This window comes from Notothenia rossii (genome assembly GCF_949606895.1).
Source record: "Notothenia rossii genome assembly, chromosome: 2".
Classification (NCBI taxonomy): Eukaryota; Metazoa; Chordata; class Actinopteri; order Perciformes; family Nototheniidae; genus Notothenia; species Notothenia rossii.
This window is the reverse complement of record NC_136904.1, coordinates 48,510,110-48,522,769: the sequence shown is the minus strand read 5'-3', so window position 1 is coordinate 48,522,769 and position 12,660 is coordinate 48,510,110. Positions and strand designations below refer to the sequence as shown.

The following is a 12,660-nucleotide window of genomic DNA, read 5'->3' as shown; positions in this document are numbered from 1 at the left end:
ATCATGATTTCTAAATCTAAGAATAAAGATAATTCATAACAAAGTTATTTTGGTGTACACAATAAGAAATTATGTAATGTAAAGATACCTCTTGACAAATCTGTTGCAATGTTTAAAATTTTTTCAAATTAAATCAAGATATTTTAAGAGCCTGTGACTGATAATCCTTGCTTGTGTTGTATTTTTGAACATGTGTACCTCGATTTGGATAAAAGTATGGCAAATGTAAATTGTCATTGTGATGCTGTGGTAATATGTTCTTTGTTTCATTACCTGCAGTCCTTACAGAGCATTTTCAAATTACAATTAATTGGTGTAATTTTAGATTGATTGAAGGGTTAAGCAAAAATGACTGTCTCTGCAGCTTCACAAGCCAGAAGAGACGATCCTGTGCATGAGGAAGTCCTTCAGCTAGCACATCAAGAGTTTGGTAGTCTTGGTGAGTATATTGATTATAACAGCAGTTGACTGGCACTAAAGTTTTTCCCAATTTTTCAATTTGTATACTCATCTAGTTAATCATAATAAAGTATTGAGTGTTGAATTTTTCATGACAAGTGAATGCATATTTGGTATAAGTATCACTTGCTAACATTGCTTTGCTGATTCATAGCATGTTGCTATTATTAGTCCGCATATATTTTTCCAAATCAAAAGTGTTTCAGTATACTACCTTAATATCCATCATACCAGTTTTAGGGTGTCTTAACAGCTGTTTTAATTTTGGAAACACATCTCCAAGAGTTAAGAGACACTCTAACTGCAGTCCAGGTTCTGGGTGCAACAGACGGAACGGTTTCTGCCTGGGCACAAAGGCAGCTTCTCACAGATGTGAGAATGAAAACTGCTAGGCCAATGCTTTTTAATGCAAATCTCTCAGCTGAGAGAATAGCCATTCAGAAGTGCCACAGATGCTGTGCAGAAGAAGCGGCTATTAGGTGCCTGGACTGTGTTCCACTGGACATGGAGTTCCTCTGTGCAACCTGTGACATGGAGGCCCACAAGAGGAATATCTTCCATGACAGAGAGACTGTGTTCAATGGATTTTTGGAGCCCATTCCCCCTACAACTGCTGTGGTGGTGGATGAAAATGGCCAGCCTCAGTTTTGTGAACAAAGTATGTAAAGATTAACATTACATTACAATGTCCCATTATAGTGTAGTTCCCAAAATTAAGTGTGAATGGGAAGTGTACATAGCTGATTGAAAAAAATATGATTGGTTTTGACTAGGGCTGCAAGATATGTGGAAATTATGCAAAATGTTATTGAATATCCTGATAATCTGGAGAATTAAGGAAAAACTGTAAATACACCCTTCCTAACATATTTTCTATATTGCAGTATGTCAACTGCCTGTTCCTACTCCAAGGTCAATCTGTGAATGCTCTGATGACGTCACAGTTACTCCTTGGAAGCATATTTCTGTGGTCACCATCAACGGTATGTTGTTCTGAAAGCCCTTCTTTTTGTACAAGTACTATTGTACGGCAGAGTTTTACCACTTTGTGCAACGCAAATATTTTTATCACCTGGTCATTTTCAGACAACACCCATGTCATGTCAAATAGCTAATACATCATATTTGCACATCTATGTATAAAATACAATATGTCAAAGCAAACTCACAGTTTGATTACTGAAATACCTTTACTTTGTCCATTTGTTCACAGGACGATACAATGTCTGCTTGCCTCGGAAATCCTGTCCATCCTGCTCTGCAGAATGGACTCCTGAGGTTAAAGACCTGCTTTTGTATCGGTACTGGCCAGCTAGCACCAGCTGCCAGACGCTTTACAAATATGATGTGTTCACCTCATTCGAGCACATGAAGGGTGACAGCACCAGCCATGGTAGGCATTTCTGAAAATGTTGGAGCACAGATCTGTTCAAGCTGGACGGTTAAATCTGCCTGAATCACATGGAAACATACAAAAAACAATATCGTATTACTGTATACCATATCATTAATTGTTGGCATTGCTTTCAGAACAATTACTAATCCACTTTTTTTAAATCAATATACAGACAGGTATTATCTGTGCTGATACATTTCAGCAAAGCTTCTTCGAGTTTTGCTTCTGTCAGTACAAACAAGAGGATATGTGTCAGGTCCATCACTTTGTTTGTCCAGCATGTTCTCCAGACATGTTGGCTGTCTGCTGTGATGGAAACCGCAAGCATTACTGCTTTTCCAAGTCAAAAGGGTAGGTATAGGTATTAATGAAAATGATAAAGAACACACCGCTAATAGAAATAGTAGCCCTTGGGGTTGTCTTTGAGTAGCAATAACAGACATTAAAACAAGTCATAGTAATGTAGTGCTTTGTGATTTGTATTATTGACTTGTATGTTAACTTATCATGGACAGGACTGAGGAGTCACCAATCTATGAGGGCTTGTTCCTGGCCAAGTACGAGGAAGTCGCAACATTTGTTGACCTTGTCAGAGGCAACATGAAAAGTGTACTTTTTTTTTCTTATTATGATAGTTGCAGTTACAGCTGTGGTGTTCTTTTTTATATATGTCAAAACTTGTGTGTAATAAACTGACTTTATAGGGAAATGACAGTGCCGTCTGTGGTACTGCCAAATTCACCGCTGGCAGAGAGATGTCCAAAAAGTCTGGTGCCCAGATAGACGAGGAGGGCATTCAAGTGGCAGTTTGCAGTTATGTATTTGTAAGTGTGTCTGTTTGTGTATATGTGTTTGGTTCTTGAGTCTGGTCTCATTATTTCAGTTTTAATAGCAATCCAAGTCTAAGTCTTTGTAAGAATTGGAAGCATTAAACACTTTTGATGTTGAAGCGGAATTGATCCATCATTTGTAACATCCAAGTGTTATTTGTTGTTATAGCCACCTAGATGACAGAGATGAGTGCTTAAGCCAGGCTTTGCTGTGTCAGTTTATTATTAACAACTAGATTTTCTTCTGATTAATCAGACATGGGTTTCTCTTACGAGGACTGAACCACTTCCGTGGAGAAATATACGCTTACCCAATGTTTCTCCAAAAAGAGATGTCGAAGAAGGCAAATGTTGACTTCTTCTGTATGGATGTAACATGCAGGTAATCCTCACTGTCATATTGCACATCCACAACAATGTTTAAAATGGCCTATGCCTCAGCAGTCATTTTAGATGATATTGATATTGTCACAAAATGCTGCTCCTGCTTCTTAGGTACTGGCCATACCTTAACAAAATAGCCGGGGGATTACCAGAGCTTCTGCCGTTGACAGAAATGAGGCCATTTCTTAGCGCGATGCATGCTAAAGCCCATACAGCAAAATGCGAGGTTCATAACACCTTTAATGCAAAGGATTTTTAAATGTTGTGCATGGCATGCCTTATTGGATATCAAAAACTTCTAAAGAAATGCTACATAACACTACTTGCACTGTGTTGCAGGTGAGATGGGGTGACCGAAGTCAGGACGGAGCAGGAAACACAGTGGGAGAGGAAGTAGAGCAGGTATGTTATGAATGGCATTATTGTAACTGTATGGATACAAGAAGTCTTAATATAAAGCAGTACAAATATGTATGTGTCATCTCAGTGACAAGCCTGTTGATTAGTTTAAAGCATATCCTTTATGTCTGAGTTCAAATGAAAGATAGACAGCTCATATGTTCAGCAACACTAAATGCATGCATATTGTAGGAAGTCAGTACACAAGTTTTCTCTTAAACCATCCAGTTCAAGATCTATGATGTGTAGGTGATATTGTTATGTAATGGTGACCGAACATTAATTGTAACATTCATTTCAGGTGAACAGCTTTCTCTCCAGGGCAGCTCTGGTCACAAAATACATGACAAAAGCAGGTTGGTATTAACACTACACACTGTGATAAGGCAGCCCTGATAAGTATTTTACAGAGAGTTCCCTCCTTAAAAACGTTATTGGGGTATTACTGTACTGTAATTACCAGTTCAACAACCTTTCAACGATTGGGTTTAGTCATGTCTATCAGGTTTCTCACTCAGTATTGCCTTTTTGATGTGAATACCGTAATTTTCGGACTATAAGCCGCACCTTTTTTTCCCATTTTCGACGCTGCGGCTTATATAACGGTGCGGCTAATCTATGGATTTTTACAGCTAACGGCCACTAGGGGACCTCCTAAATCTATGGATTTTACAGGTTACAGTCCACCACCTTTAACTATATGGGCTCTATGGCCGGTCCGCGGACCCCCACCTTTAAGCGGCGGGTTCCAGCAGGAAAAGCAGGAGGCCGGAAAAGAGTGAGACAGGTAGCGCGCAAAAGTAAAAGTGGAACCGAGAGTGGTACGAGAGACAGAACGAGAGCAAGACAGACAGACATTACGAGAGCGAGACAGTTTGTCCCCGTACCACTGGTTGAAAACTGCTGCTGTAGATCACTGCCGGTACGTGCGCTGGGAGCGCACCGTTTAAGTTTGAAAGTTGAAAGGTTTGTGTGTCTGAAACGCTATGTGATACAGTAGAGTTTACACAGCACAGTACATGTTCTGTAGCTACTATTGCACTAAATGGTAACACTTGAATACGTTGTGCAAATATGCAACTTGTTTGTTGAAATGTTAATAAATGGGAGCTTCCTCAAACAGCCATCTCTTTCCCGACAATCCCCTCTGTGCACGAACCCTTACATATGGTAATTAAACATTAAAACACCTGCGGCTTATAGTCCAGTGCGGCTTATATATGTACACATCATTCAATTTAGCTGCTGCGGCTTATATTCAGGTGCGCCTTATAGTCCGAAAATTACGGTACTTACTTTTTTGTTTGTGGATATATTTTTGTATTTTTTAGGAAGAGTGAACATGCTCACTCAACAGGCCATGGGTTGGAACAGAAGGAAGAGGGACAACCTTCATCAAGTTTTAGCCCACAGATATGTCAAAGTAAGGGCAAATTACAATTGTCTTCTCATCTGACATTACATATTTATGAAGGATTTCTGCAATGTAACCTCATAGCTATACAGTATACATTATGTTCTCCCTTATCCACACTTCCTCTTGCAAGTCAGATGGTGTCATGGAATGTTTCAACTGTTCTTCTGAAGGTCTTGTACTGAAAACTGGTGTTCTTTGCATTATGGTGTTGCATGGTGCTTTTCGCTGACATTTTCTCTTTTTTTGTAAAGATCACAGAGAAGGAAAAGGTGGAAGCTGCCAGCTTCAGCGACTTCAAAAAGGAGCACAACCTTGATCAGGAGACCATACAGCAGTGGGTGTATGATGCCAGGCAATGGGCAGTCACAGGTAAGACATAACACAGGTTTTCCATATATACATCTGTTAATTACTGTAAGTTTAGACACACAATATAAGTTGGCCATATGTTGAAACTGAGACTGTCACTGATTGTATCTCTTCTCCAATTGTTTTTTTGCAACTATTTAGAGAGAGTCTACGCCCCAGGGTGTACTGAAGGACTGAGGGTGGATATTGAGAACATCACCGTCACTCTTTTGCGCAGGAAGCAAGATCTGTATCGTCAGCATGGTTTGTTGTCAAACGTAGTTATTGAAATTACCTTTCAAAAACAACAAAAACATTCTGGCACCATGACACAGTTTTGTTTCCGTTTCACTTTGCAGACAGCAACCAGGCAAGGCAAAGGAAGAGGAAGAGAATGAGAGAGCTGAAGAAGAAGCTTTGCGAAAAAGTTGTGCAATACAACACCGGAGTGCAGGAAGAACAGATCGACGAGGAGTTGGCTTGCAATCTGACAGAGGGCTACATCTTACCATGGGAGAGGCATGCAAATGGTAAGATAATTGCTAGTTTGGCTTGTTGTTTTTTTAGTCTATACCAAAATATGAAAGAACCAATGCTATCGCTACAAAGATTTGTGTCTCAGAAATGAAAATCCTTCTGTAATAATATAATATATGAATACATATTCCTTGTCCACTACTCCATTCCTTTCCTCAACCTAAAGGCAACACCTTCAGGTTGAAGAGGTCTGTGTTTGACCAGGTAATGCTGGTCAGACGTTTGGAGGAGGAGCAGAGCATCCTGGTGAAAGAGATGTCACAACACATCATGTTGCTTCTGAAGGAAGTGCAAGAAGTGGAAGCACTCAGAGGACAGACTTTGGAGGGCATCAAAACCAGCAGTATGTCTGAGATCTTAACATTTGAATATTTTCATCAGCTCTTCAACACATTACATGTCTTACATAAGTAGAACACATCTGTCACTGTGTCAGGCCGAAGTGAAATAGTAAATTACTGAAACTATTCATTATCAAGATCATAATCGATTATTTTCTGTCTATTGACGATTTGTTAAGCACTATATAAACATTAATCAACATGTCCCATTTGGCACCCAATATATAGTAACATCCTTCAGTTTAAGATGGATTTACCTATTTTGTAGTGTTTTTACATATGCAGCATTGTACAATGCGAAGAGATTTGCAATTGTCATGGTTTGTTTACATTGAGCCCTTTTGCTGTGTGATTATTCCTCTACAGATTTCGGTGACCTGACAGAGGATGCTGCACATGGGCTCAAGAGTGTCCTCAGTCGGAGGTGGCACTTCCTCAAAAGCCAACACAAACAGGCTGTACATGCGTACTGTGGTGTAGCCGCTAATGCCATGATCTTCAATTACAGCAGGACATTGAGGAGTCGGATGACAATGACTACACTAGCCCTGAGTCTGAGAAAGAAGACCTGTAAAGGTTTCTACCAAGCAACACAGAGGCACTGGAGAGCTCTTTCACAAGCGACGTGTCACGTCCACACGCCATAATAATGACAAAACACATTTAAAACACACTTGGAGCCATACAAAATAAAGACAGAATGCAGCGGCTCGTCTGGTCTTCAACCTTCCTAAATGTTCCCACACCACGCCGCTCCTCCGCTCCCTTCACTGGCTTCCAGTAACTGCTAAAATCCACTTCAAGACACTGGTACTTGCGTACCATGCTGTGAATGGATCTGGCCCTTCCTACATCCAGGACATGGTTAAACCGTACACCCCAGCACGTGCACTCCGCTCTGCATCGGCCAAACAGCTCGCTGCACCCGCACTGCGAGGGGGACCAAAGTTCCCATCAGCAAAAACACGTGGGTTTGCTATCCTGGCTCCAAAATGGTGGAATGAGCTCCCCATTGAAATCAGGACAGCAGAAAGCTTACACATCGACCGGCGCAGACTGAAAACTCATCTCTTTAGACTCCACTTCGAGCGATAGAATTATTAACAAAGAAGTACTAACAAAGCACTTATATACTAACAAAGGACTGGCTTATCTAAAGCCAGTTGAGTAGCACTTTAAATGTTTTGGCTCTAAGAAACCTGATGTACTTATATGATTCTGCTTTCTTCAAGTTTGTATCTTCCTGGTCGAATGCACTTATTGTAAGTCGCTTTGGATAAAAGCGTCAGCTAAATGCAATGTAATTTAATGTAACATTATAAAACACTATATATGAGAACGATATGAAACTATGCACTTGTTTCGCCCGACTGAGTTCATAGTAATGTGAAAATGTGTTTATATTTGGTACTTCCGTTTATTTAAAGCGCTTTTACTTGCTGATGTGTATGAACATAAATTGCCTTGCCTTTATATTTAACTGCCTCTTATTACTCAAACAAATGCTATACAATGGTTGTTTTCTTGTCACTGCATTTTGTAATTCGTTGATTATGAACTGTTAATGTGAATACATTGTAAATAGAGTTTATACAATAACATAATCCTTTATTAGTAACATGTGCATAATGCAGGGTAAATATCAACACATTCTCACTCCCAACTCGTACTTCTCATGTTGTATTATTTTCTAAACCACACAGTGTTATTTACTCAACAATAAGACAAAATTATCCTTGTGTTTATTTATTTGTTTGATTGTATAATGTCGGACATTTGGAGCCGTCAGGACCGAGAGTCGGAGCAGCTCAGAGAAGTTGCTCTAGAGAATTTTACACCCGGAAGTAAGTATTCTCTCCGCTATGTTTGAGAACCCCCGTGATTAGTCCTCAAGCTGTGATTGGATGTTGGAATGTGCCGAGGGTTACGCCCGTTACGCTGAGTGTCAAACAGCACTTTGAAATGGGATGGAACCACGGCAGACTATCCAAAACTGGACTCGGACGGGTCCACCACCCCCCCCCCCTCCCCAGAACTACACATGCTGGCTATTGTGTGTTTTGCAACATGTTCTATGGCACGTCTCTACTGGGAATTGTAGTTTTATCAGACGTTTTCGTATTTCCCATAATTAGAAGTTGCCAGTATTAAACTGTGTACATCCCTGGAGGTTTAGGGGATAGGAAACACTCAAATTTAAAACATATAATTAATAAATGGGTGAAAATTGCTTGTGCCCATAATGGGCATCATTAATATATACCCACATGCCAGCTAAGGTCAGAAGAGCTTTATTTAACAGCTGGTCTTATGTATGTGACCCCCCCTATTAATTGATAAGCTTGAAATATGCAATTGTCAAGGTTCAGAGGCACATTTAGCAAATATGGCAGTAGCCATCGATCATCTTAAGATAAGATATACTTTATTGATCCCCAGTTGGACATTTTTTTAGTACAGCAGCATGTGTAACAGTTGGAAATATGCGGTGGTGTTTATTTATAAATAATTTAGTATATTCACACAAATTCTGTGTTTTATATTTAATAATTCTCTGTTCCTCATTTATTGAATGTTCAATGTTTAACAAGGTCAGAGATGAAAAAGGTCGGAGATTAAAAACTTGGGTCGCAGGTTCCTACTATAATAGCTTTGTCTGCCACAAAAAAGTAAGAAAAGTAACCACTTTCATTCAACTAGGCCAGTAGGTAAGGGCTTTCCACTGGATAATAACTGCAGCGATGTATATGTTTTAGCTGAATACACGTTTAACCCTAATTGATGCAGTTAGTCACTTCTTTAATGTTTGTTCTTTCTGATGTAAAGTCAAGGTTGTAACTGTTTGCAATGAAGTTGTGGGGCGCTGAACTGTTCCTTTGATTCTTTTGATATATGATAGTAGTATAGCAGATAGCTTTTTTCTTATTCAAAAGAGGCCTTTAGACCATTGGTTTATCTGTCTGTGTCTCCTATTAATATCTAAGCCTGACAAAGTATTGATATATTGCTTTCCTGCAATGTTAACTACTGTAGGCTATGTTTAAGCACTTATTTTAACTGATATTATACATATGTTTTATACTGTCAGGTATTGAACATTCAATAAATAAAGAACAAAATTATTAAATATAAAACACAGAATTTGTGTGATTATACTAAATGATTTACAAATAAACACCACTGCATATTTACAACTGTTACACATGCTGCTGTAACGAAAAAATGTCCAACTTGGGATCAATAAAGTATATCTTATCTTACGATGATCGATGGCTACTGCCATATTTGCTAAATGTGCCTCTGATTGTAACAAACCAACACATTCTCACTTATTAGTTTGTCTGTCTGTCTCTCCTATTAATATCTAATAATACAAATATTAAAATTCAATAACGTGCTTCAACCACTAGGCTTGCTTTCTATCAGCTGTGCACCGTTATGGTGTAAATATCGCCTATCTACCAATTGGATCAAATATAAAAGTCAGCCGAATTAGTGTTGATACTGAAAGGAGACGTATTGCTTGAAAATAAAATCTAAGATGTTGTTTAATTGCTGACATATTTATGATTCACGTCACCTTTTCAGTTTTGGGGGCAGTTCTTACTGTTTGTCCAGAAACCTTCTCATCAGGGCTCTATAAATACAGAAGTACGGCAGATGTGTAATATTTAATGCAGCCGAACCGTGTATTATAATGCCATTATGTCATGACCTCCAAAGAGAAAAGCAAGCAAACTCGGAATAAAGTATTCTTTTATTTTTAAAAAACTTTTCCAGATTTCACAGGAAACAGGGAGTCCGGCTAACTACAATGTCCGTGCGGAAACAGCCGGACTCCCATAGATCCGATTACACACATTCCCTCAAAACTCACCTTTTCACTCTTGCCTTCAACTCCTAATCAACTAACCCCTTGCCTTTATTCCACCTAGCTTAGCACTTTCTACTTTTGTTGTTATTTTGTTTTACTTGCTTATAAGCGCTTTGAGCACCAGGAAAAGCGCTTTATAAATGTAATCTATTATTAAATTAAAATAGACTACAAACAGTGTATTCTCAAAGGATTGAAGCATTGGCTACTTATTTCTTGATGTTTTGTGCATTAAGCATTCTGTTATTAATGTTTTCAATAATGTACTATCATCTCAAGGACCCCTTGTGGGCTGCTTCTGTGTATTTCAATCAGGAGAGACTTCATTTTGTTTAAAGAACATTTATTGACACATGCCATACGATAAATGTTAAGTCTTTGGCGATTAGACCCCGATCCTGAAATGGTACATCTAAAGGGGGAAATGCAGCCGTGAGCATACTGTATAGGGAACCCCCCGGGGTCTAGACACTGGTGATGATGCTGAAGATCTGGATTTGATGAGGAGATGGGATGAAGAGGAGGTGTGATGAGGTCTTTGGATTAGCTCTCCTGGCACTGGATGCAATGAAAGGAGGTGGATGGGGAGGAGGCGGGCGGCAGCATGAACACCTGCAATAACAGCTGACTGCCATTTTAAAGTTTGGCTCTAGCACGGTGATTGGCTGCTGGAGAATGAGGTGAAATGTAATATGTTAAAGAGAATGACTGTGATGAGCTGATTATATGCAGCTGCGTAGTGAATGTATATATATATATATATATATATATATATATATATATATATACCCAGTCTTCCTGAAAGAACTTGCGCTGAGCTTCATTTTACATCAATATGCAATTCACCCGTGAAATTAATTGCCAGTGGCCATAAAACAATGCATTCAGGGATCCTTCAATTAAAAAAAATGTAAGTCTGTTGCAGTTGTTAAACTGTTGCACTTTAATTACATACAAACACTAAATCATTTTTATGTGCATTGCATTGGGATTTGCATGGGGTGGGAATCAGGCTGCTTGCCAGGATGGAGGCCAGGACATACCACTGAGAAAAAAATAAAATAAAGGGAGGGTGAAGAAGAATTAGTGAGCAGTAATACACATTCAATCGATTTTCATTAGGCTACTGTAACATTTTTATAAACTTTGGAAGACAAGTGCAGTGTTGTATGAAGTATTTGGTATTCCAGTGTATGGATGCAGCGATTAAAGGTAGGGTATGTAAGTTTGAGAAACCGGCTTGAGTGCGCTAGGATTTGAAAACACACAGCAGGAAAAAATCTGCCACTTCCTTACAGAGCCCCTCCTCCAACACACACGAACGCGCACATGACCAATGAGGGCACGAGATAAGCTTGTGCACAGATGGAAGGCTGACAGGCAGGTAGGCCCTCCAGTTACTTTAGCCGGGCCGGCTCAGATGATTGGTCGTGCTTTTTACAGTACTACGGCTTCCAGAGATTATATTTTTGTATGGATTTTTTGTCAAAGCACTTCAGATATTCATTGCTATCGGGATGTTAAGAGCATTCCATGGAATATAAAAAAAGTGTATCTCAAGCCGGTTTCTCAAACTTACCTACTCCACCTTTAACCAATGTCACTTTTAACAGTTCAGCTACACTGAGTGTTTTTGTTCTCACTCTCTAAACAACTACATTATGGTACGTTAAGGTTCCTTACAGCAACTGTTGCTCCTTGACAAATATGGAAAACTGGTTAATCGGGTTAATAAAGGTAAATAGGCACAGCGGCTGAAAATGCCAAAATGTTGTGGAAAAATCCTATAAAACCTCAAATTATAAGTACACATAAAATGTAAAATCATTGCATCCCTAGAGCCTTACAGCAGAACCTTTCAAGTGAATAATAACTACTCCAACAGGCACATTGTATTCCAAGATAAGGGATCAAATAGCATTTGATAGATAACAAACAGTCTATAGATCCCCTTGGGGAAATTATATCATGATGCGTTTGTTACGTTACAATTTGATCTGCCCAATAATAGGGTACTGATATATTACCCTTTGTTGTAGTTTACGATTTCACCACTTGATTGTCACTGTTGTTAATTTGCACATCTGTAGATTAATGAACTTGTGTATAGCTGGTGGTACAGACAGCAGAACTTTTTGCATTTTTTTTAAACAAATGCCACCTAAGATAATGGCGTGCCAACAATTACCACAAATGTTAACAGCACACATAGATGTAATTGTACAAAAGCAAATTAACATACCAAATGGTGCAGGGCTCCCACTGGTAAAGGTGCTCCGTCCCCCCTGTGGCAGGCAGACAAAGACATTGTACATCTGTATGTTATTTGAACGTTGTACTTTCACAAGTACTTATAATATATGTATTGTTCAAATAGTTTGCATATATTTAAAAAAATAGTCATGAAAAAAGACATCTGACAGACTAGAGGGATTTACAGGATGTTTACACAAATAGCTTAATATTGTGAATTGGACAACAGCATTCCTTCAAGGTAAGATAAAGTAATTACTATACACATTCAGAAAAGTTCTCCAACAGCAAACACTGTCATCCAGGTAATCATTATCCTACCTTCCGGTTCCTTGTCCTTAGTATTTTGCGGACAGGGAAGACCTCGAGTTGGTTGTGAGCGCAATCTGTAATTGTATGGAATACATTTGCACAAATGTGCA

General features: G+C 39.1%; 2 protein-coding genes and 1 long non-coding RNA gene across 4 annotated transcripts; 2 read left to right on the top strand and 1 right to left on the bottom strand.

Annotated features, from left to right (window-relative positions):
• The first annotated feature begins 732 nt into the window (after window positions 1-732).
• Window positions 733-3,297, top strand: LOC307030841 (uncharacterized protein). 2 transcript variants are annotated; one of them, XM_079667505.1, is made up of 8 exons: window positions 733-1,117; window positions 1,344-1,442; window positions 1,673-1,852; window positions 2,028-2,206; window positions 2,371-2,464; window positions 2,560-2,668; window positions 2,942-3,067; window positions 3,181-3,297. In XM_079667505.1, the coding sequence occupies exons 1-4, from the start codon at window positions 838-840 to the stop codon at window positions 2,045-2,047; spliced, it is 579 nt and encodes a 192-aa protein (XP_079523631.1). In that variant the 5' UTR covers window positions 733-837; the 3' UTR covers window positions 2,048-2,206; window positions 2,371-2,464; window positions 2,560-2,668; window positions 2,942-3,067; window positions 3,181-3,297. The 2 variants fall into 2 exon arrangements, with proteins under 2 accessions (XP_079523631.1, XP_079523630.1); XM_079667504.1 differs by having other exon boundaries at window positions 2,560-2,679.
• LOC307029626 (uncharacterized protein) lies at window positions 2,363-7,612 on the top strand (the record flags this gene model as incomplete). Its single annotated transcript, XM_079665707.1, has 10 exons — window positions 2,363-2,443; window positions 2,560-2,661; window positions 3,409-3,471; window positions 3,770-3,824; window positions 4,800-4,891; window positions 5,137-5,254; window positions 5,396-5,497; window positions 5,593-5,763; window positions 5,937-6,113; window positions 6,478-7,612. The coding sequence occupies 10 exons, from the start codon at window positions 2,363-2,365 to the stop codon at window positions 6,756-6,758; spliced, it is 1,242 nt and encodes a 413-aa protein (XP_079521833.1). The 3' UTR covers window positions 6,759-7,612.
• Window positions 7,613-10,926: 3,314 nt separating this feature from the next.
• On the bottom strand, window positions 10,927-12,640 carry LOC307029561. The gene is made up of 3 exons (XR_013805402.1): window positions 12,560-12,640; window positions 12,228-12,270; window positions 10,927-11,030 (listed from the first exon to the last, which is right to left on the bottom strand). It is a non-coding gene; the product is annotated as an uncharacterized lncRNA (long non-coding RNA).
• Between the last annotated feature and the right edge of the window lie 20 nt (window positions 12,641-12,660).

Bases quoted from the DNA above. Each gene is read 5' to 3' on its own strand.
- LOC307030841 (XM_079667505.1), top strand. From the start codon at position 838: ATGAAAACTGCTAGGCCAATGCTTTTTAATGCAAATCTCTCAGCTGAG. The intron at 1,443-1,672 runs GTATGTTGTTCT...ATTTGTTCACAG, and splicing joins TTCTGTGGTCACCATCAACG to GACGATACAATGTCTGCTTG. The intron at 1,853-2,027 runs GTAGGCATTTCT...ATCAATATACAG, and splicing joins GGGTGACAGCACCAGCCATG to ACAGGTATTATCTGTGCTGA.